The sequence below is a fragment of the Squalius cephalus genome (genome assembly GCF_949319135.1).
Source record: "Squalius cephalus genome assembly, chromosome: 18".
NCBI classification, from domain to species: Eukaryota; Metazoa; Chordata; class Actinopteri; order Cypriniformes; family Leuciscidae; genus Squalius; species Squalius cephalus.
In genome coordinates, this window is record NC_137139.1 from 25,764,094 (window position 1) to 25,789,039 (window position 24,946).

General features: G+C 36.3%; 3 protein-coding genes across 4 annotated transcripts; 1 reads left to right on the forward strand and 2 right to left on the reverse strand.

Moving 5' to 3' along the window:
- Positions 1–1,212: 1,212 nt before the first annotated feature.
- Positions 1,213–6,173, forward strand: taf8 (TAF8 RNA polymerase II, TATA box binding protein (TBP)-associated factor). The gene is made up of 8 exons (XM_079848411.1): positions 1,213–1,413; positions 1,919–2,078; positions 2,985–3,083; positions 3,696–3,758; positions 3,847–3,971; positions 4,084–4,231; positions 4,333–4,475; positions 5,555–6,173. Exons 1-8 carry the CDS (start codon positions 1,366–1,368, stop codon positions 5,693–5,695), a joined length of 927 nt encoding a protein of 308 aa, XP_079704537.1. The 5' UTR covers positions 1,213–1,365; the 3' UTR covers positions 5,696–6,173.
- A 106-nt stretch (positions 6,174–6,279) lies between these two features.
- LOC307145347 (ciliary microtubule-associated protein 3-like) lies at positions 6,280–8,283 on the reverse strand. 2 transcript variants are annotated; one of them, XM_079848413.1, is made up of 6 exons: positions 8,229–8,283; positions 7,996–8,141; positions 7,563–7,661; positions 7,348–7,454; positions 6,604–6,721; positions 6,280–6,458 (listed from the first exon to the last, which is right to left on the reverse strand). In XM_079848413.1, the coding sequence occupies exons 1-6, from the start codon at positions 8,272–8,274 to the stop codon at positions 6,393–6,395; spliced, it is 582 nt and encodes a 193-aa protein (XP_079704539.1). In that variant the 5' UTR covers positions 8,275–8,283; the 3' UTR covers positions 6,280–6,392. The 2 variants fall into 2 exon arrangements, with proteins under 2 accessions (XP_079704539.1, XP_079704538.1); XM_079848412.1 differs by having other exon boundaries at positions 7,348–7,475.
- Positions 8,284–18,623: 10,340 nt separating this feature from the next.
- Positions 18,624–20,590, reverse strand: LOC307146207 (L-rhamnose-binding lectin CSL3-like). Its single transcript, XM_079850083.1, has 9 exons — positions 20,539–20,590; positions 20,235–20,292; positions 20,135–20,158; positions 19,995–20,051; positions 19,758–19,893; positions 19,531–19,640; positions 19,359–19,403; positions 19,083–19,203; positions 18,624–18,852 (listed from the first exon to the last, which is right to left on the reverse strand). The coding sequence occupies exons 2-9, from the start codon at positions 20,263–20,265 to the stop codon at positions 18,750–18,752; spliced, it is 627 nt and encodes a 208-aa protein (XP_079706209.1). The 5' UTR covers positions 20,266–20,292; positions 20,539–20,590; the 3' UTR covers positions 18,624–18,749.
- Between the last annotated feature and the right edge of the window lie 4,356 nt (positions 20,591–24,946).

The window sequence follows — 24,946 nt, forward strand, 5'->3', positions numbered from 1 at the left end:
CACTGTTTTCAACTAAAAACGGAAAAGGTTTTGTGCGTTTTGGCCGTTCATTTACACGACAACGCCGTTTTGGGAGCCTGGAAATGCAAACTTCTGAAAATGGGGTTCAAAGTGCAAGTTCCCCAACACTGCAATTAGAGTACAGTAAAGCCATTTTTTACACAGCTGAATTAAGGCTGCACTGTGCCTGCTCAAAATTCTGTGTAAAGACGTAGTACCACATAAAAGCCAGACTAAAATGTGTCTGCTCTGACCCACCATAGCCCTTAGAATAAAGGTATACTGTTAAAATTACTGTGTAAATGCATTTATGCCACCTGAGCAGCATTAAACAACGACACCACTTCAGAAGCTATTCTGTGCCACTTTTGCTGTGTAACCTGTAAAGAAACATTTGCAATTCAAGCATTTTTTCACAATACATATTGTTCCAGCAAAGCTTTACATTTGAACAAACATATATGCACATTTGTTTTAATTTCCTACTGTTAAAAACTATAGATAAAATTATAATGAAGTATAATCACAATATCACGATTTCTAAATCATTTCAAATCAAATAATTTCACTAAGTAATAGCCTATAAAATGATGTAAATGTTAAGATTGGTTAAAAAAATATTTGAATGCCGGTCTTAATGATAACTAAAAAATATTGTAGGCCTATTAAATAATTTATGAGATTTTAAAGTAGATGTTCTATACTGTAGGATGATTTGATTGTTTTCCTTTTTATTCAACAAGATGAGGCGTCTTCTGTAAGAAAGTGATTCTAATCCTTGGCTTGGTTTTTGCTTTACAAAATGGAGTTCATGTGTAGCTAAAATGCCCTCTTCTGTTCAAACAAATAAAATAAATGAGCAAACAAAGCTTTCTCGCTTATCATTTAACAGTTAACATTATAGAATGTTTAAGATTAGTTTTAGAATCATGCTTTTTTAAATGAATGTTGGAGAAACGCGTCCCATATATTGTGTTGTTCAAGTCAAAGTTCATGCATCCAAACAAACTGTTCTGTATTTTAAAGCAATTGTAAATATGCATATCTACTAAAAGTACATTTTTCAACGTTTAGGCGTTCAATAGCATATAGATGACTTCAAAGACAACACACACAAATCTATCTATCTATATATTTTTTTTACTCTATACGTCTGCAAGTTTATTAGTTGACTTTTACTTTGGAAACACACCGAAAACAACAACCTTCCGGTGGCCCTGTTGGAAATTCTGATAGGGTTGCCATTTTCACTCAATATAAAAAACAAAAAAAAACCAAATACAGTCTTTAGTAAACGCAGAACGCACAATGAGTTTATTTGCGAATATTAAACACCAGAGGGAAAACCACTAGAGTAAAAAAAAAATGGCAGACCCTGTAATGATGGGGAGCGGATCTTTAAACTCCGGAAGCGTAAATATCTCCTTTCGTTTCTCTTGCTTGCAGCCTGTTAGCTTAGCCAAACAACAATAACTTTATGAATCTGTTTGAATATAAGGCATGTTTAAGGGCAAATGTTTCCTATATTTAAAAGTAGACACTGTTTCATATGCAAGCACTTATTTTTTATTTTTTTTTATTTTTTATGCATAAATAGAAACGATATGTGGCAATACATTTGCTGAGCTATCTAATAACAGTTCAGTGTCTGTTAGCATAAAGTGTAAAACTTAGTGGTCTTGCATCATATGCTCAGAAATGCTGTTGGAATACAGACACACACCCAAAAATCTACCACTGTCCCTACAATGTTTAACTTGTCTCACAGTTTGACCAGGCTGGATAACCAGCAAAACATCTAAGGCTGAGTTTCAACTTTTTGATTTGAACCATAAATGGCAGGAACCAACACTTGTTTTTGAGACGGCCAAACAATATTTTTTTAATCTTTAATACTCTGTTCTTTTAATAATTGCAGCGTTCCGGGAGCAGTAAGACCAGCTCAAGTCCTACAGAGAACTATCAGCTGGCTCGGAGACGCACACTGCAGGTGGTGGTCAGCTCTCTGCTGACGGAGTGTGGCTTTGAGAGCGCAGAGAAAGCTGCGGTGGAGACACTCACTGAGATGATACAGAGCTGTGAGTCCTTCATTTATCTTAAGCAGGTCACCTGTGAGGCTTGTCAAATGTGTCAGACCATCCAGGGATGTAAAGCCGGGTTCACACTGTAAAGTAAAAGTGACGTGACGTTTATCCAGGTATGGTGTCCCTCACTCGGAATTTGTGCACACACACAGCAGTGAGCATTAAACACACACACCCAGAGCAGTGGGCAGCTGATTAATAACCATTGGAATCAAATTTGACCTCAGACAAAATTCTGGCAGTGCCAGAAGTTTTGAGGCGCAGTCCTGCAGTGCGGCTTCTCCTACGACAACCGCCAATTCAAAAACTGATTGGAGTCTGTTATTGAGGCAATAAGTGAGACTGAGACAACAGCAAATCGCCACTTACTGCACACACAAGTCTTGGTTTTTAATTAACGCAAAATGAATGATAGAAATTCTGTCTGTTTGCTAGTCACCAGTCTAACATTAATGATAACAGATCCTACAGTGTGACATGGCTTTTAGCAGGGATCATGTCCGTACAATGACAAGCAACAGTCATTAAGGACTATTATAAATCGTACAGTGTGAACCCAGCTTTAGAGAAATATTATCCAGGAATGTAAGAAACACTTTGAGTTCCTGGAATTTCTGTTACTAACAAAACATACCCTGCTAATTCCATGGTATCATTTTAATTATCTTATTTTTAGTATATTGTAAATAGCATGATACAAATTATATATATATATATATATATATATATATACCTGTATACAAGTGTGTGTATATGTATTACATTTACATTTTTTGTATTATTGTTTATTTCATAATTATACTATTAGTCTTGGGTTAGAATTTTTATTTCAAATTCAAAATGAACAGAAGTTTATTTTATGTGGTTTTCCTTATTAAGAGTCTTATTGTCTTGTGATAGATATCACTGAGGTTGGACGTTGTGCGAAGGCAAACTGTGAGCACACAGCTAGAAGCACCCCTACACTCTCTGATGTGGTCATCACTCTGGTCGAAATGGGTTGGTTCTCCTTTCATCGATATATAGTTAAAGTATAAATTATTTCACTTCTTTACGGAGCCCCTAAAGGGACCTTTGCAAAAATGAAAAATGTACAGACTTTTGCGTGCGCACAAGAAACTTTTCACATGCGCAGGGGAATTTGACATCTGCCTTAACGAAAGCCAGTTTGAGCACTTTTACTGTATCTGTCTTTTTTTAAATGGACCCTTGAACTTGGCAAGTAGGACAATGCACAGTTGCACACAGCCGTATTGTGGCATCAGCCCATTTCACAGCAGTTTCTCAGCCGTCACAGAGGATAAGTGGCTGTGCTATTAGAGGTATACCGCCCTAACTAAAGCCAAATTTTTAGCAAATAGACCTTTATTAATTCATGCACATCAGTACTCTTCTTTACTTCATAGTAAAATGGCAGTGACGCACATGGAAATAGGTCATAGTATACATAAAACGGAAGTTTTACTGTGTGAGCATGCAAAAAAAGTCTGTATTACTATAAAAAGTCTATATTTTTTTACATTTTTTTTCTCTTTAAGGTCCCTTAAGGGGCTCTGTACTTCTCTGTGTTTAAAACATTTTCATCTGAGGTTCACTTTGTCACATTTGCAGGTTTTAATGTGGATACTCTTCCAGTGTATGCCAAAAGATCACAAAGGATGGTCATAACTGCACGTATGTGCTCCGTTTTTATATCCATTTATCTTATATGATCTGCTTTAACTGTTCCTTTTTAAATGTACAACACTTCTGCTTTGAACAGCTCCAGTAACAAATGCTCCAGTGGTCCCAAAAGCCCTCATGGCTGGACATAAGCGCACTCATCCAGCACACATCCCCAGCCACTTCCCAGAGTTCCCAGATCCTCATACATACATCAAAACACCAGTAAGTCCTCTATTGATTACCTGTTGCCCTGTTATTGTGCAACTTAACTCAGCTTAACAACCGCTAACATTAAGCACATACATTCAGCATATCTCACTTTTGTGTGTTTTAGACCTTTCGAGAGCCTGTGTCAGATTACCAGGTGGTGAGAGAGAAGGCGGCATCACAAAGGAGAGATGTGGAGCGTGCTCTCACACGCTTCATGGCCAAGACCGGAGAGACACAAAGTCTTTTTAAGGATGACATCAGTGCATTTCCTTGTGAGTTTTTCTGTCCCATATATCACTAGTTTCCCATTTTACTTTGACTGACCTTTTGCCTTCCTAGTGAATGTTTATTCATCTGCTTATTCATCTGTCAGTGATCGCTGCCAGGCCGAGCTCCATCCCTTACTTGAGCGCCCTGTTGCCCTCTGAACTAGAGCTACAGACCCTGGAGGAGACGGATTCATCCGAGCAGGACGACCAGACAGACACAGAGAACAACCCCAGTCATATCATTCAGGCAAGCCTAAAGCTTTTTTCCTTGTCAAAATGTTTGTTTTATGCAAGAAAATGTTTGCTTTTCTGTTGTTTTTCTATATTTTTTATTGTAATGTTTTATATACATATAAATAATAAAATAAATTAAAGCTGCAAGCAGCATTTATCGGGGTTCAAACAATTAAGGCCTTTAAGCACAAAAGCATCAAAAGTTATTAAGTTTTATTTAGCAAGCATGTAACCACTGACATAATAGATGGAAAACACCATTTACAGCCAATACAGGCAATGTACCATAGGAAATATATGGTTTTAAAGCTTTTTAACAGTTATAGCTCCACTTATCGTCCGATCTCCATAACATTTTGCACGCTTGTTAATGATGTTATGACACATATGCTCATCAATTTTGGTGAAGTTCTGAGTTTTCATTTAGGATTTATAGGCTTTTTAGTGTATTTTGCCACGCCCCTTTTCTAACTGGCCCTGTTGCAGCCACCCAAATGCAAAAGTTCAACTTTTTTTCGATAATTATTGATCTAGAGAGTCCAGAGAATTGTCCTAGACTGGTCTGGTTCCGATCGGGCGAAAAACCAGGGACTAGTTCGCAAAAGTAGGTTTTGGACAAAATGCGACATCGAATTTGGAGATAGCCATTTTGTCCGCCTTGAGCCAGGGATCACAGTGGCGCAAGACACTTGAGTCTAGGTCAAACGGCCTAAGAGTTATGAGCGATTTTGTACTTTTGGTTGCTGTAGTGCCACCTATGGGCCAATCGGGGTCATACTCTGATAGGTTGTCCCCAAATTGAGGCCTACCATCTGGCCAGGTTTCACGTCTCTAGGCCTACGGTTTGGCCTGCACGATGCGTTTTCCGAATCCTTACAATTACAATAGGGTTTCAGCATTTCATGCTTGAACCCCTAATTAATAATAATGTGCTTATTTACACACACATACATATATTTTGTATTTATTTATATACATATAATGCATACTATTGGAAGAGAGAAGTACATTCTTATTAATTTATAATGTTATAAATGTTACATATATATATATATATATATATATATTTTTTTTTTTTCTTTCCATTTCTAGGATGACTCAGGTGCAGATAAGGAGAACGCAGTGCTGCCACCTGGTGGTTCTGTCCCTACAGGGAAAGCCAATGAGGAAAACATGATTGACAACCCATACCTACGGCCAGTCAAAAAGCCCAAAGTGAGAAGGAAAAAGTGAAAACTGATTTGACTCGGCTACTTCTACATCAGCAGGTTATGACGAATGATGACTTCTTAGCACTTGCTTATCACATTGTGCCCCTTGAAGTAACAGCTAACACTTGGAGTCTTCAACAACTGCAATTTGGAAACACAGTGGTCCATCATGTTACTGACGTTGGATTCTTGTGACAGACTGTTCTGTACATCTCACAAATTTTAGATGGAATTCACACAGGCAACTTCCCTAAAGAGTAACACCCCTTACAGTTGATCTTTGGCAGTTTGTTTTGATAAGCCTTCCCTTGTCATTTAGTTTTTACAGTTCTCCACACATCAGAAACATGACGTTCTCTTTTGATTTGTGCGTATTTGTTACTCATTTGTGAATGATGGTAATACATGTGTTTTATTGTTTATTTTAAGCTGTTGTTTCAAAAGGACAAGTTGAAAATTAAACCAGAACGTGGGGATAAAGTAAACCTCTCCATTAGAAACATGTGTCCTGTGTCTTGTTACTTTACACACTACTACATTAGTTACATTTTAAGTAATGTACCTGGATTGTGTCAAATATAGGACACCTCAAAAATATGGTTTCAAACTGGACATATTATGAAATGGAAATGGGAAACAAGTAGAACTTGTCTTTAATACTTTAATGTTTGTATACATTGAGAATCACACTGCATTTTTGTGGAAGTATTTTAGAGTCATCAGTAAAACAAGCTCAGATATGCCACCCTGTTCCTCTGTTTCCTAAACTCTTTGTCATGGAGGAGCTGCATGGACAAAACACACGAAGTTAAAACTGAAAAGAATATATCAGCCAAGGAAAAATACATTAAGCTCAACAGGCTGTTGTGTAGATACTTTTATTGCTTCTTTGATTTGTAATTTGCAGAAGAGTGTCAGACATATCTGTACCTCTGTCCGCAGCGCTCTTCTCTCCAGCAACGGCACGTTTGACCAGTCTGGAGTGCCGAATTTCATTGGCCACGACACCCTTTTGTTTGGGATGGTATTGTGAGCATATGTCCCTGGACTAAAAAAAAAAAAAAGATATACATAGAAAGTCTGGGGATTCATTTACTTTAAACGTGGACTTAAACATTTTAGGATGATCTTGCTTATACAGAAGCACATAGATGCTCTTTGAATCATTCCCAAATAATGCCGGAGAACATCACCATCAGGTTCACATACTTGTAGAGTTCAAGATGGTCATTCTGAAATTCATGCTGATTTTTCAATTCAACATTCACTGATTGTTATTGGTAATATGGTTTGTAATGCAAAACAATTAAATTAAATACAAAAATGAAGAAAATAGAAAGAAACACTTTCATTTTTGGACCCCACATTTCTTTTTAGTTAATGCTTTAGATGTGCTTTGCCTCAACCCAGTATATAAATAATAGAATAAATATGGGGGAAAATTCATTTTAGAAGTTATAATACATTATTCCAAGCTCTAGCATATTTTACTTAATCCCTAATCATTTTTTTTCAGTAAATCAGGAATAACTGGAAAAATCACGGGGCCTTCGATTATTGTTGAGGACAATGGAGCCAGAAAAGTTGAAAACTATTGTTCTAGATTAGTTGCTTTGGTTACCAAAACACACAGTTTTTGATAGACTCATAGTCAAATGTTAAAAAAGATCATACCCAGGGCTGGAGTCTGCATTTGAGGGTCTGGATCTTACAGTGGTACTATTGAAGGGAGTTTTTCCTGGAGGACACACTTTAGACTGCGTCCAGTCCTGCTGGTATTTCTGTGGTGAAGGGGTGGCTGTCTATAAAAACAGGTGATTGTTTTAATAAAAACTAAGAAAATGGTTGTGATTTTACTTAGAAATGCAAAAAATATAGGCCTAACGTACCTTAAATGGAGGCAGAAAGCGTGGTGCAGTGCGGGCTCCTAACACATACCCCCTCTTACTCTCAGGTCTGTGTTGGAGGTCATATATAAGAGTGCCCACCTGTGAACTGATAAGTTAGATGAAAAGAATAGGCTAACATGTTGCTTAACGCTGCAGTTCGTAACTTTCGGAGCTCTAGCAGTAAATAAACAGAACTTCATGCATCTTGCGGAAGAACATTGTAGCCGGAGCTACTTCTCTCTGTTTATGTCACGAGTCACGCACGTGCTGGGCTAAGTAGTAGCCGAATATAAATATTATAGGATTTATTCAGGATAAGACAATTACATGATGTACTCGCTCATTATACAATTTCTGTAAATTTTGAACACAAAAAAGTTACGGACTGCAGCTTTAACTTATAAGTTACTAACTGCCCTGCTTTCATGCATACCGTGTGGTTGTCGTAACATCCAGGTCCTAGTTTCTTGGAGTCAGTCGAGCCGTGCAGTGCGAGCATTTCATTGCCCATGCGATTAGGCGCAAAGTGCGTTGGGAACATAAGACGTTTCTGGCAGCTGCCGAACGCGACCAGTGGAGCTTGAAAGTTGTTAAAAAAATAAAATATATTAATTAGTACATTTTATTTTTGATTGTAAAAAGATGTCTGGTAATGGGTAAAATTACCTGCGCCCCGTCTCGCCATAGCGTCCTGATGTTTACTAGTAACCATGGTAACTAGCCAGGTGCAACCGAACACTGATGACTTGGATCAAATGGAACTCCGATGTATTCAGCAGCCAGTTGCATAAACACACATACAGTGTGAAACGATGTGGTGTTAGAAGAATGTTACGAGTAGATGCTTATCATTTATTATTACATTTCAGCGTTTGAGGGGAAATTTCAAATGTTAATGGGAAACAGTGAACTGGAGTGAAGAAAATATGTTTAATTTTTACCTTTACAGTCCGAAAAGTCCATTCTGGAAAACTTCATAGTAGCCTTACTATCTGATATACACAGTATGTAATATGAGTATGCGCAACGCTAGAGTCTTTATGTAATCACTTTGCGTGCTTCGTTCTGTCAATCAATGACACGACACTGCAAATATGCAAATGAGAATTTAAATAACTATATATAATTATTATAATAATAAAATTACTCGTATTGCGATATAAGATTCTGGTCATATCGCCCACCCTTATACTGTAGCCTACATTTTGTCATTCATTATCCTGTGTTTTAAATAGCTACAAATGAATATATAGATATAAAAATTATTTGAATTTAAATTTGAAACAAATAGACATCAGAATGATACACAAGGCAAGCTATGTTAATAATAATAATACATAATATTTTTGGTTGCTGTTGTTTTTACCCTATCTTAGGTGCAATGGGAGGAAGTCTTGTCAACTAAATGCTTCAAATTCTGAGTTCTCTGATCCATGTTGGGGTGTCCATTTGGAAGTGACATACAGCTGTAAATAATACTGTTATTATCCTACCACATACATTTATTTGATATGTTTTGTGTGTGTTTTAAATGAAAACGGGCTAAATTATAGATGTCAAATGCACGCTAATAGTTTTTGGTATTTTCATTCATTCCCCAGCAAGACCAAACAAAACAATAAATTGAAATATGGGGTTCATCTTAAATTAAATTAACGATTATAATGAATCTGTAATTATTATTGATCATGTGTCAACAAATGAGAACCCAGGTCAAAAGGAAGTAGGCCTACATTTAAATTGTGTTTTTTTGGACATTCTTAATATATTTAAATTATACTTCTAAGTGCATATTAAATGTATTATTTTGAAACAACTTCAAGTATATTAAGTTAAGCTATTCACAATATACACATACTTCTTAAACTACAGTTAGAATACAGTAAGGAAATGGAATAACGTTAATCCTGAACACTTTATTCAAGACATACTAGATATACAGTGCCCTCCACAATTATTGAACCCCCTGGTAAATATGATCAAAATTGGCTGTAAAAAATAAATCTGCATCGATTATCCTTGTGATCTTTCATTCAAAAAATGTGCAAAATTCTAACCTTTCATTGAAGTAAAAGAATTGAAAGTGGGGGGAAAATCACATTATGAAATAAATGTTTTTCTCCAAAACACGTTGGCCACAATTATTGAAACCCTTTCATTAAATACTTTTTGCAATCTCCTTTTGCCAAGATACCAGCTCTGAGTCTTCTCCTATAATGCCTGATGAGTTTGGAGAATAACTGACAAGAGATCAGAGACCATTCCTCCATACAGAATCTCTCCAGATCCTTCAGATTCCCAGATCCATGTTGGTGCTTCTCCTCTTCAGTTCAGCCCACTCATCAGGTCAGGGGACTGAGACGGTCATGGCAGAAGCTTAATTTTGTGCTCCACAACAAATTTTTGTTTTGATTTTGATGTTTGTTTTGGATCGTTGTCCTGATGGAAGATCCAACCACGGCCCATTATAAGATTTCTAGCAGAGGCCGTCAGGTTTTGATTTTTTATCTGTTGATATTTGATAGAATCCACAATGCCATGTATCTGAACAAGAAGTCCAGGACCTCCAGCAGAAAAATATGCCCACAACATTAAAGATCCAATGGTATATTAAATTGTACACATGGGGTACTTTTTATCCTTGTGTTCACCAAACCCATCTAGTGTGTTTGCTGCCAAAAAGCTCTGTTTTAGTCTCATCTGACCACAGAACCCTGTGTTGTTTGAAGATCCAGTCGTGTCTGACAATTAAATTTGCTGGAATTTGTTTTTGGATGAGCGAGGAGTTTTTTTTTTTAAACCCTCCCAAACAACATGTGGGGATGTAGGGGTTGTTTGATAATTTTTTTTTTAGGCTTTCTGACCCTAAGACTCAACTAATCTCTGCAATTCTCCATCTGTGATCCTTGGAGAGTCTTTGGCCACTCAAACTTTCATACTCGCCGTGCATTAAGACAGTATAGACACACGTCCTTTTCCTGGCAGATTCATAACATCTTTAGTTGGTTATAACTTCTTAATTATTGCCCTGATGGTCAAAATGGGGATTTTCAATTCTTTAGCTATTGTCTTACAGCCACTTTCTAGTTTGTGATGCTCAACAATCTTTTGCTACGCATCAGAACTGTATTCTGTGGTTTTACTCATTGTGATGGATGATTAAGGGGATTTGGCCTTTGTGTTTCCTCATATTTAAACTTCTGTGAAACACGAAGTCATAGCTGGACAGTTTCATGTTCCTAGTCACCCTGGTGTACTAAAAAAGGTAAATATTAATGGGAATATACTTCAGAGATATTTTACTCGTAAAAAATTCTAGGGGTTTCAATAATTGTGGCCAACGTGTTTTGGAGAAAAACATTTATTTCATAATGTGATTTCCCCCCACTTTCAATTCTTTTACTTCAATGAAAGGTTAGAATTTTGCACATTTTTTGAATGAAAGATCACAAGGATAATCGATGCAGATTTATTTTTTACAGCCAATTTTGATCATATTTACCAGGGGGTTCAATAATTGTGGAGGGCACTGTAAATTGGGAGAGATTTCAGTTAATTCCATCTGTTGAAGATGCATGGAATTACTTTTATACTGAATTTGTTGAGATAATAGATAAACATGCTCCTTGGAGATCAATCAAGGTTAAGGGTTGACACTTACCTTGGATCAAAGGAGATCTCATACACTTATTTAAACAAAGAGACAAGGCATGGAAAAAATATCGTATATCAAATGATTATGCTGATTGGGATGCTTATAAAGAACTAAGGAATAAATGTAAAACTATTAAATGCTAAAGCAAATTACTATAAGGATTGTTTATCAACTGACTTTAAGATCCCAAAGCAATTCTGGAAGAGAATTAATTCTATAACTAACAAACCCATAAAAAACCCTATTTCCCTTATTAGAGTAAATAATGAAACTATTAGTGAACCTTTATTAATTGCAGAGGCCTTCAGCCAGCACTTCTCTACAGTTGGCAGTTCTTTTTCATTTCCTTCTCACTCTGATGTTTCTCTGACTCAAAATAGGTTTAATAGATCATTTTGCTTTAATATTATCACTCCAGATGATGTTCAGCAGGTTATTGATGGCATAAACCCTGGATGTAGTGCTGGTCCAGATGGTCTTGAGATCAAGTTCTTTAAACTTGCCTCTCATGTTATATCATTTCCATTGGCTGATATATTTAATTTATCATTGGCGACTTGCGAAACACCTCGATCATGGAATTGTGCCAGAGTAATTCCTCTTCATAAAGGAGGTGATATCACAGATATTAATAATTACAGACCTATTTCAATTATCAATAGTGTAACAAAAATCTTTGAAAAATTAATCTTTAATCAACTTTCTAAATATCTTAATGACCAAAATGTATTATCTCCACATCAATCTGGTTTTCGTTCAAATTTTTCAACCACCACTGCTCTTTTAAAATTCACAAACGACATACTGTCAGCATCAGACAGTAATATGCTGACAGGTGCTATATTTATTGATCTTACCAAAGCATTTGATATGGTTGATCATTATCTTCTCTTAGACAAATTATATGCTATTGGTCTTTCTTCTGACTCTTTATTATTTTTTAATTCTTTTCTTCATCACAGAAGTCAATGTGTTACTTTTCAAGGCAGCCAGTCTGGCTTCAAAATTATTGATAAAGGAGTTCCACAAGGTTCATCCTTAGGTCCTCTCTTATTTTCCATTTTTATTAATGATCTACCGCAAATCTGTCCAGATAGTTTAATTCACTTATATGCAGATGGCACTGTAATATATTCATCCAGTGCTCAAGTCTCACAAATTCAATACTCTCTTCAATCTGATTTTAACTTAGTTCAAAAATGGTTTTCTTCTAATAAACTCCTTTTGAACAAAAACAAATCTTACACTATGTTGTTTTGCTCTCGACCTAATTCCTTGCCTATATCTAAAAGCTGGTCTATTAGTTTTCTCGATGGAACAGCTTTAACAAAAGTTGAAGAGTTTAAATATCTTGGTCTCTGGCTTGATACTCAGCTTTCCTTCAAACCTCATATTAATTCAATCTGCAAGAAAATATATGGTCAATTGAAGTCACTTTATCGCTCTGTTGATTGCTTTTCACAACAGGTTCGAAAAAGAATAATTACGCAATTGATACTTCCAATAATTGATTATGCTGATACTATATACGGGAATACTACTGATTCAAATCTTCGTCCTATCTCAGTACTTTATAATAGTCTTTGTAGATTTGTGCTCAGATGTCCTTATAGAACTCACCATTGCCAAATGTATGAGTCTTTGTGCTGGCTGGCTCCCAAGGCAAGAAGGCAATTTCACTGGTTACTACTTATTTTTAAGTGTATTCACTTGCATTTCCCTCCATATTTGAAATGTTACCTAATTTCTTTTAATACACAGTACAATTTAAGGCATACGGATCAGCTCTTCTTTTATGTACCTAGAATTTGCAAAGAAGTAGGTCGTCGTGCGTTCAAATTTAAAGCTCCATCAGACTGGAACAATCTTCCCTGCTCGCTCAGATCTATAACTACTTTATATGTTTTCAAATCATCTCTTCTTACTTATTTTCAAACACTGTGTTCCTGTTTCTGATCTCTCTTTCTTTTAATTTTAATTTTATTTATTATTTTTGTTTATATTGTACATGTTTGCATTTATGTACCTGTATGCGTATAGTGAAGTGTGTAAGCATATTTATACCTTGTTTTTGTATTTGCATGTTCGCAGATGGCTCATTGATTTCTTCGATTATGGTATGGGCTAAAAATGGGGGGATTAGGTTTGTGGGAGCATTGTTAGTGTGTGTGTGTGTGTGTGTATGAATGTTACTGTATTTAAATGTTTCTTATAGTCTTGTGTAGTATTTACTTTAATTATGATTTTCCATTTTGTTGCTGGTTTCTTTGTAATGTAAAGGACCCCCTTGAAAATGAGATGGTGCATCTCAAGGGGTTATCCTTGAAAAATAAAGAAATAAAAATAAAGAAATATATTTGAAGCTTCATTTTAATGTGCTTCAAGAACATTTCATAGCATTTGAGCTCATTAGAAATGTATTAGCATTACACTGCTAGTTTATTATAAAGCTGTTTTTTTTTTCAGTATTCAAAATGGTAGATTTAAAAGTGCAAAAATTATTTAATATAAATGCTAAGACACTTTGAAATCAAGAACACTTTAATATACTATCTTGTTGTGTACAGTACACTGCAAAATAAATACCTAGAGTACATTAAAGAAGTACAGCAGCATATATAATCTCTTGAACAAAATCTATTATAATACATGAAAGAGCAGTAAAATGCTACGGCGTGCTATTTTTATAATTTTTTTGTAGAACATTTCTGTTATATGTATTACTGAAAAGTAGCCTACTATGAATATTACATCACTAAAAAAATAAGCATCACAAAGTTGCGGAAAAACAATATGCAGAAGTGAATAATGCATTATTTGTAAATTTAGGCCTACAGAAGGATGAACCAAAGAAACAGAAGAGTTCGAATGTCACATCTTTATCTTCAAGTGGACGATCACTTCGAGCAGAACTCGCATTTTCTGTAAGTGAGGGCTTGTGGTTCAGATACTATTTGAAGACTGCTATCACAGAATCTGTGAAAGGGAAGAAGAATTTATATAAAATTAACCAATGATTAACTTTTTTTGTATCCATGTTTGAATATGTGTATTATAATTTGCATATGCATTAGAATTACGTTGTCTTCTCAGTTTACCTGTTAAAGCTTTGACTATATCCTCATCAAGCTGGACATTTGTTATACTCTGAGTTACATTGAACATAAGATTAGAAGAAGCCCAACACCACTTACAATGAGCATATCAAAAAGTCACAGATAGTTATTTGCAGCAATAAAGCAACCTCTGAGTATTATGTTGTAATTGTGGTTTATTTTAACCTAGAGTATTTCCCATGAACGTATCTATTGTGGCCATGCTAACATGCACTCTCTTCATCTCCGTTAAAAAGATTTAAGGAAATTAGAAGTTGTGCAAAACATTGTATGCCAGGACAACTAGGATAAGTGACTTGCAACTTTACAAAAAAACAATTAAATAAACAGATTTTTACATGAATGACTCAAAGGAAGCACAAATTAGCCACCTGAGATGGACATGTTGCTAACATTTTCCAAACAAGACTGACAGAATCACCTTCCATTTGCGGGGCGTTTTCTTATGTTAATTAGGAACAACTGGCACGCGCTTTCAATTACGAAGACGTGGGATTATGGAAGTAAAATAATGTCAAATGTTTTTGAAATAAAAAAGCCTGTTGAATTGCACTACTTGAAAAAAATAGGCATTGCATTAACCATGCTTGCATTTTAATGCATTGTATTTTTAGGGCTTGCATTTTTATGGGCTGAAATTCAACATGGTTGAATATTTAAGCTGTGAATATTTCAATTAAAAACATTTCAAACACATTTTCATTATTAAAAATTCAATAATCCATATTCACCTTTCATATTTCACTTCCAAAATATTCAAACTGTTTAAAAATACAACCTATAATATTCAACAGGCAATTTTCGGTCTATTTTATTTCGCTGTGCAAATTCGCTTCCAAAAATTCAGTGGTTCAAATTCGACAGTAAATTCAACATTGACATCCAGGAACTGCAGGAAAAGCAGTAGATTACCGAGCATACTCTCCATCTGCTGTTAGTCAATCTCACCAGCAGGGGGTGCAAAAGCGCGTGATGTTGACGAAGACCAGCAACAGTTAGAACAAATTCATTCAACAGTGTGATTCAACAGGCTTTTTTGTTTCAAAAACATTTGGCATTATTTTACTTCCATATGGGATTCATCAATCCTATAGAACACAGCTGCGAACAATTTAGCAGTTTAAGAACATGTCATGAATCCGACGTAGGCTTTTTTCTTAGGAAGTTAAAAGTACAAAGTTAAGAAAATTCTTAGGAAGAGTTTGGTGAATGAGGCTCAATGTGCTGGAAAAAAAGTGTGTGACTGTTTATCCACATAATAAGCCGTATAATCACAAAGGAGATCAAATATTGTATAAATCGGAAAAAACAAGCCTTTCGAGAACATGATTGAGTGATTATGAGATTGATCCAGAAGGAATTGAATTGTCTGCTAAGAAATGCTAGGAAAAGACAGAAAGAGATTATAGAACAGAGTTTTATGTCTACGAATTCTAAGAAATTATGGGACACCATTAAATGAATACAAAGGAACCATCTTATTACTAATGTAATGATGACCTGAGGAAAGCAAATTAATTAAATGACTTTTACCTCAGGTTTGACACACAGGACTGTGCACTGGAATGTAGAGAAGCTTTTGAGTCACTTGTAATCGAGAACACATCTGATAGGGTCACTGTGGACCAACAGAAAGCTTGTTTAATCTTCAGTCGACTGTGTACCAAAAACAGAGCCGTCGCATAGACTGTGCGAACTGTGCAACCGCACAGGGCCTCGCGCCACTAGGGGGCCTCGCAATCCTGCTGTTTTTTTCCTTCCTTTTCTATCCTTTTTTTTTTGTGCCCACCATTTTTTAAAACATCTCGCGGCACGAATGTATCAATTCTACAAATAAATAAAACATCTCCAGTTAACTGGCAGAGCATTCATTTCGTTCGTTTTTTTAAAGGCTCACTGTGTAGAAATTGTGTTTTTGTCAAACAGCGACCCCTAGAGTCGCTGTGGAATACTTGCACTGTCGTAAATGTCACAGTGCCTCGCACCCCACCTGCGACGGCACTGACCAAAAAGTCCACAGGTCATGATGGTATCTCTGCATTATTGTTAAAATCTTGTGCAGAAGAACTTACTGTGGCATGGTGTCCAATTTTTCAGCAATCTGTGGATTCTTATATTATACCTGATCTATGGAAAAAATCTATAATTGTTCCATTACCAAAAAAAAAAATAAAAAAAAAAAATAACAGGTTTGAGTGAAAACAATGATTTTAGGCCAGTAGTCTTGACATTCTAGAAAAGTTTTGAGAAGTATATGGTGTCCATTTTAAAGACTGAAGTTAACTCTGTACTTGACCCATTACAATTCGCATATACAGGCCGGGCCGTAGTTCAGAAGATGCTGTTAAAGGGATAGTTCACTTTGAAATTAAATTTTGGTATGTTTTAGCTTACCTCAAGGGCATCCAAGATATAGGTGTCTTTTTTTCCGCAGTAGTTTCAATTTTGATTTTTTTAGGTCAAACCGTTCTTGTCTGTCAGTCCTATAATGCAGGTCTATGGTCACTGTCTCAAAGAGCATGCACAGAGTCCAAATTAAAACAATTCCCCATCGTCCAAATTAAACAACAGTATACAGTATATCTATGCACCAGTCTGCACACACGTCACACAGCAGGATGCGCGCGCCCTCAGATCACTTGGACGTGGCTGTGTACAAGAGTTAAAAAACGATATACTGTTCGTTTTCTCACATAAACCGCTCGTTTCGTGTCTTAGGCCATCAATGTGTACTTACGATGGGGAATTGTTTAATTTTGGACGATGGGGAATTGTTTTAATTTGGACTTCTCTGTGTATGCTCTTTGAGACAGTGACCACAGACCTGCATTATAGGACTGACAGACAAGAACGGTTTGACCTAAAAATATAAAAATTGAAACTACTGTGGAAAAAAAGACACCTACATCTTGGATGCCCTTGAGGTAAGCTAAAACATACCAAAATTTAATTTCAAAGTGAACTATCCCTTTAACACCGGTCCCAACAGGTTAGATTCAATCACACTTTATCGGAGCTGAAAAATATCAGCACAGGTGTTCAACAGGGATGTGTCATTTCTCCTATCCTTTTTACATTGTTTACCAACGAGTGTTCAAGTTGTGATTATAATAATTTTATAGTGAAATTCTCGGATGACACAGTGAGACAGTTTATTTGTCAGTTTATTTCTCAGTGGTATCAAGGTTTGTAGAGTGCTGTGATCTAAATCATCTTATTAATACAGAAAAGACTAAGATGATGATTTTTGACCAGATCTAGGTGATCACACACAAGAGCTTTTACATGAAACATCAAGTACGTTCCTACAAGTACCTTGGTATCCATATGGATAATACACTTAGTTGGGGGATTCATGTGGATACAGTTTGTTCTCGTGTGCAGCAAAGACGTGAAACACCACTTTTTAGACTTAGACTTTATGGAGTGGACCAAAAAATTACGTGGTTGTTCTATCAGGCAGTTATAATCAGATATGGCATTACGGTTTGGTAACCTTACAATTCAGGTAAAGTCGAAGCTTGAACGCTTGGTTAAAATAGCGATGAAGACCAGTGGGAGAAAGGAATTGTCACTTGAATCACTGAACAATCGGTTCTTAGAGAAGCTCATACAATCTTAGCTGATCCATTGCATTCTCTGCATTCAGAGTATGAATTGTTACCTTCTGGCAGACAGTAGATTTCTGATGTGTAGGTATAATCATTTTAAGAGGTCTTTTATTCCTTTTTCAATTAAAATGGTATATGATGAAAGTATTTAAGGGTGTGTATGGGAATTATTTGTATTGTAGAATTTGTTTATGTTTCTGTCAATGTAAACATCTTGAGTCCATTGACCATGGCTGTTTCGTATTTAAAAATGTTAGGATGCTTTACAGTGTAGAGTGCTTTTTGCAATACAAATTCTTACAAAAGAGCTTTATAGGAAATATAAATGAAAGAACTCTTGTGCTTTATAGGTTCAACAATTCAGTGGTTCTTTAAGTTCACTGAAAGGATCTCTGGGAGCCAAAAATGGTAATGGCATCACTGTGAAAACCACATTTTGAAAGCTTTATTTTTACACCATTCAATAAAAAGAAATATTTGCAAAACTAAGTTGCTTATTCTGATTAATGTAAAAACCTGATATCTTTTACAGACAATCCCACAAACATCACCTCAAAAAAAAAAAAAAAAAAAATATATATATATATATATATATATATATATATATATAAATATATTAGAGCGAGAGAGAGAGATCATATAGAAAATTAAGCATTTAGAAACTTTTTTTTGTTGTTGCTGAAATTCATGATAGACCATTTGTAAAGCATCTGGATTCTACTTTTTATTTTGCTTTCCATTGTCATTTGTTGACATAATCATGACACATGGACATAAAGGTGCATTTGCGGCAGGATGGTCAATATTATTTACAGCTGTATGTCACTTCCAGATACTTATAAACACCCACACATGGATCAGAGAATGAATTTGAAGCTTTTAGTTGACAAGACTTCTTCCCGTTGCACCTTAAGAAAGAAAAATTGGAATTAGAAAAGACTGTCTACTATCAGTGGCTTGTATCATTCTACCGTCTCAAACTAGTCTTTTTGTCCATGTGTTAAGTAGCTATTTAATACACAGGATAATGATTCTCAATGTACATTGGATACATTTTGTATACATTTCAAAAATAGCTGAAGACAGTGTGACCTAAAGTCTGAAAGTAAATCTAGATGAAGTGTATCTGCTGCTGTACCTGGAACGCAGGCTGCTGGTCTGAGGAGAGTAACAGTCTGTTGTGGTTGCGGATTTATGAGGGCAGGTTAAGAGACTTCGCCTTCCATAATTGGCATGATGAACATGAATAACACCTTTACCTTGTGACAGACACCTATATCAATTAATCACTTTAATAAAAAAAAAACGATTTGTGCCAACATGTACTGCAGCACTGATCCATTCAAAGCATTGTGGACATGAGGCTACACTGATCTCAGCATAGTAAAAAAGATACAGAAAGAAAAGTACTTACAACACTTAATGACGCTTTTATGACCATCACAGATTACTCTTCTTTCTACAAGTTTTTTTGGTGGGGGGGGACAAAGGTCAGAAATACAGTACAAGATATGCAAATATTTATACTCATTTGCGACGCCTTTATAAAATATTAAACTTCAAAGTGAACGATGGAAATGACTTACTTGCTGGGATACATTCATAAGATACTTCCAGGTATTTATAAGTCCCAACACAAGGATCAGAGAAAACAGAGTTCACTGCAGGAACAGTACAGTTCTTTCTTCCATCACACCTGATTCATGGACAGACAATGACAAGTACTTAATATACCATAAACAATTTGAATCTTGTGCTTAATGCATACACTGAAATTGTAAACTTATTTTCCCATGTTATTGGTTAAACCTACCGAACGGACATTATAGAGAGGGACGCTTCTGTGCGGCAGTGTTTATTTGAGATCTGATTAGCTCGTTTCCCACTAGTGCACGTTTTGCAAGAGGTCCGCCCATAGTTGGCTTTAATGACCTTTATGAAGCCCACATCTGATGTTTAAAGGAAAAAAAACAACTCCTGTTACCCACACTCACACTGTCCTATTTGGGAACAAAAGCCAAACATATAACTTAAAGGACTAATTACTCACCACAGTGTAGACCTGCTGATTTTCCTTCACAGACCAATGTTATTTTAGCTTCTGCACCTGAAGAGAGGAAACAAGTAAAATTACTTAAATGTTCTGCACCTGAAAGTCTTTAATGAGACTGCACATGTCAGTTGCCTTACCATGTTGATACAGAAACAGCAGCACTGAAAATCCAATTACAACAACCAGTTAAAACACTTGAAATCATGCAAATTGAATTGGTTCTAAATCAGTACTTACAAGTGATGCAGCTTAGCTTTTGCACCAGCATGTTGAATGTGTAAACAGAAGGAAAGCCCTAGAATTATTTTAAGGGAACACATGAGCACACAATATTTATAACAAAATGCAAAAATTCAGATGTTCTGAAATTTTGAACAAGATTCCAAAACACTATTCTTTTCATTCTCAAATTATTGCAGTAAAGGACTGAATTCCATTACATCATTAGCCCACTGATAGGAGTACAGTTGAATCCAAGTGCAATTTATTGAAAATAAATAAAACATGACTTTGACGAAAGAAACATGAACATGAAACTCACCAAACAGCAGTTACTGAGAACAAAGCTTGACAAAAGACTATGGAAATATGATGCCTATGCATACACAAGGACTAATGACATAACAAGACACACCTGAAAGTAATCAACACAAAGAACCAATGGGAAGACACAACTGAAAACCACATGACAAGACCATAAACCAATGGGAACATGACATGGCAAAGGAGCCGGGTGCGTCTCAGGCCCAGTCCACATGAACACGAGTATTTTCAAAACGGCAGATTTTTATATGCGGTTTAACCGTTTGTCCACACGCAAACGTAGTATCCGGTCACTGAAGCCGAACTTTTTTGAAAACTCCTGCCAGGGGATTTTGGCTTGTGACGTCAGAGTGCGTATTGTTTCCTTTGTTTGACATCAGATTGTGCTCCGCTATCTCCTTTGCGAGTGATATTTACATGATGGCGGTTCATATCTTGGTTTTGCGTTTTCATGTGGACGGAGTTTTTTTTAAACCGTGCTTGTGTGGCTGTGCGGCTTTTTTTTTCTTTTTTTTTTCTTCCTCCATTAAAAATGGAGGAAGAAAAATACCCACGTACATGTGGACTAGGCCTTAATCAGCTCCCTAACTCCAGGGTTTGAATCAGTGGCTGCATCTGAAATCGCATACTTCACTTATAGAAGGGAACAAAAGGGAACGAAATTGCCACATTATGTGGCAAAATAAGTACTGTATGTCCGAATTCACAGTACTCAAAAAAGATTAGGCAAAAAAAGTACCCAGATGACCTACTACTTCTGGCGAGATTCTGAAGTGTGCATACGATGGACACTTTACTATCCCATGGTGAATGACAGTGAAGCAACACAATTGACTTAGTTCACATGATCATGACATTAGACAGAGCCGGACAGTAACTGAGTACATTTACTTGAGTACAGTACTTAAGTACAGTTTTGAGGGATCTGTACTTTACTCGAGTATCATTTTTGGGGAGTACTCATGACTTTACTCAAGTACATTTGAGAGGCAAATATTGTACTCTTTACTCCACTACATTTCTATCCATAACTGTGAGTACCCGTTACTACTTCTAAAAAAAAAAAAAAAAAAAAGGAAAAAAGAAACATCTCGGAAACCCTCTCAAATGTGATTGGATTGTGCAGGCGCCACTGATTGGGACAGCCTATCAGCAATCACCTTCAGCTTTCCGCCAAAGTCAACTCTATGGTCAGATTTAGATAAGAGACGAAACCATGGACGAAACAATGGATGAAGACGCAGCAGGTCCATCCCGGGAGCGATATTTTTTTTTCCAGGATGGTAGGGGAAGACTCATGAATATTCATTAGGGAAGTTATCCCTGATTGGTCTTAACCCCAGTGACGGGTAGGTTTAGGGGTGGGGTTAGGGGTAGGTCATCAGACCAATCAGGGATGACTTCCCTAATGAATATTCATGAGTCTTCCCCTACCATCCTGGGAAAAAAAATATCGCATCCCGGGAAAGTGCCAAGCCGTGGCCCCACCTCGCCAGACTATTTCAATTTTCTGAACAAGTTAATGATAGTTTTCGCTTCAAGAGTTTGCTGTGTTTACCAATGTAAGCACTGTGGCAGTAGTAATGCAATATTTAGAAAATGTACTCTTGTACTCTTGATACTCAAGTACTTTTAAAAACAAGTACTTTAGTACTTTTACTTAATCTGACTGTAGTACTTTTGCTTGTACTTGAGGGGGAGGGGGAGGGGGAGGAGGGGGAGGGGGATGCAGAGATAAGGAAGGAGAAAAGTTTGGACAAGACGATGTACTGTGTACTGTCTTTGAGGTCTTCTCTTCAGGGTCCGTTTTATTGCTTTATTGCAGGGTTTGTTTTATCTCAGCTTTTGTCTTAGCAGGAAAATCAAGTCTTACACAGTGATGAAAGCTGACTGTGTTGTCGCCTCATGTCGGCTGCATCTGGCGTAAAAATTGAATTGGCTGACCGTTGGCTTGGTGTGTCCGGGCCTTAACCCATAATAAAAAGCAGAATCACAGTGAACTGGAAAAAAAGCATGTTATCTCTGTTAGCAGACGATGTTCTTTTGGAATAGTTATTTTCAGCTTTGTTTAGTGCTGTGTCAGCATAGGGAGATGCACTTCACCTTTCAAAAAAAAGGTGAAAAGAAAAAAATTAGACCTTTGCAGTAAGATAGTGTTATTATTTTTTAATTTAATACTTATTGGAATTCATTAAGCTATTCAGAATCAGTTGTGATCGCTTCACTGCCATTCATAAATCCTCTCCTGTGGCATCATGGGATAGTAAAGTGTCCACTGAATGCAAGTAGGGTCATCTGCAAGTTGAGTGAAGTAGTAGGTCATCTGGGGACTTTTCGTCTACTGATTTTCTACTGTTTTTCGAATACTGTGCTTTGATTTTCATCATCAATCCAAAGCAGTAAATCTTTAAATTGGTATATGATCAAAACATACAGATGAAGAATCCTCAAGAACATTACATTTCAGGTTTATGGGCCAAAATACATTTAAAATGAACTACTGTAACGGACATATGCCTGTTAGAGCGGTGCATGTAAACCTCACTCCCCAGGCCTCAAGAGGCTGCGGTCTTTAGTGTCCTTGTTAGTGCGCTCGTCTACCATGCCGGAGACCCGGTTCAATTCCTGCTCGAGTAGGAATGGTTGCGACCAATCACAGATCGGAAAACCATACCTGCTGTAAATGTGTAAAGGTAATAATGGTAATAATTAGCATCTTTAGGCCAAAACAAGATCAGCAACTACTAACTTTTCCTCAGAACATGTCGAATTATATCACACATTTTGATTTGGGGCCAATTAGACTTAGTTTGGCTTAGAGCTTGACACAATCAGTGACAAGCTAATATTTATTCTTCAGAGATAAAGCTTTATAAATAGTAAGGTTTATTCCTTGTTTTCAAACATATCAACATGATGCCACAAAATCTAAACTGGATCTCATGTAAGTCAGTTTCTTTATTTAATTTAAGAAAGCATAATTTAAATTACGTTGACTTGCAATGCGAATGAGACTTTTGATAATATAATCTATATATATATATAATATATATATATATATATATATATATATATATATATATACAGTATGTTTTCTGTTTGATTTTGCAGCACTAATTTTACTTTCACTACCTTGCTGACAAGGTAAGCCCTTATTGAGTTGTTTTGCAATGTAAAAAAACGCAGCATAATGTGCAATACAATTCAAAACAACCCCTAAAGTACAGGACAGTATTGCTTTTTAATTGCACTTTATTGCATCCTAAACAGCCTTTCTCTCTCTCCAGGTGTTGAAACAAAAAAATATTTCACATGTGAAGGAGGCTCTGTTCAGCTCGGTTGTGGTGAATAAATCTACATTCTAGTTGTTTCATGTGTTAACTATGGGCCAACAACTGATCACACGGCATGCTCCACTGGAAGATCACTTCATCAGCTCTAAAACGTTGGCCGCTTCCAAGAAACATCCGCAAAAGAAATGACTGTACTGTATGAAACAACAGTAGATAGATACTACAGCAATTCTTATCAAATCTGTTATATATATAATAATTTGTTGACGGGGGCAGTCGTGGCCTAATGATTAGAGGACTTGGTTAGGACTTGTAACCTGAAGGTCAAGGGTTCAGTTCCCAATACCGTCAGGAAACGACTGAGGTGCCCTTGAGCAAGAAACTTAACCCCCAATCGCTCCCCAGGTGCCGCAGTGAATGTCTGCCCACTGCTCCAGGTGTGTGTCCACGGTTTGCAGTTTGTGTGTTCACTACACACTGCTCCTAATGTGTGTGCACTAACTTGGATGGTTTGCCATACTTGGCCTTCACTTCACTTGGTTAATGTGCTATAACATAACCAAACAAAGTATTCATTTATTAAAGAATCTTTGAAAGTATATTTAGAAATTTTGAAAGCGTTTTTCATCTTCAATCGACCATATGCACAGAACGTTGTGAAGAACTTCCGCAATAATATAAGCCAGGAAAACTTCCAGTGAAATGTCACTTTTGGTGTGTTGTAGGGTTGCCAACTTCACAAAAGGAAAATGCGGGACAATCGTGGTTCTTTATAGGAAAACGAGGGACACTCAAAATATTTGTACTGTATCACACAGTGTACGTCATTTCAGTGTCTGCAGTTAAGTATGTGTTTAAAAGGTTATCAGACATAAATACATTTGCATTGCTTAACCTATTTATGTACAATTTAATTCTAAAAATAATTTTAATGTCATACATAAAAAAATGTCACATTACAAACAAACCATAGTTCAAAATAACAGCATTTATCTAAAATAGAAAGCTTTTTTAACATTATACACTAGGCCTATAGTTCAAAAGTTTGGGGTTAGTAAGATTATTTTTTAAGAAAGTATTTTGCCTACTTTTATTCAGCAAGGATGCATTACA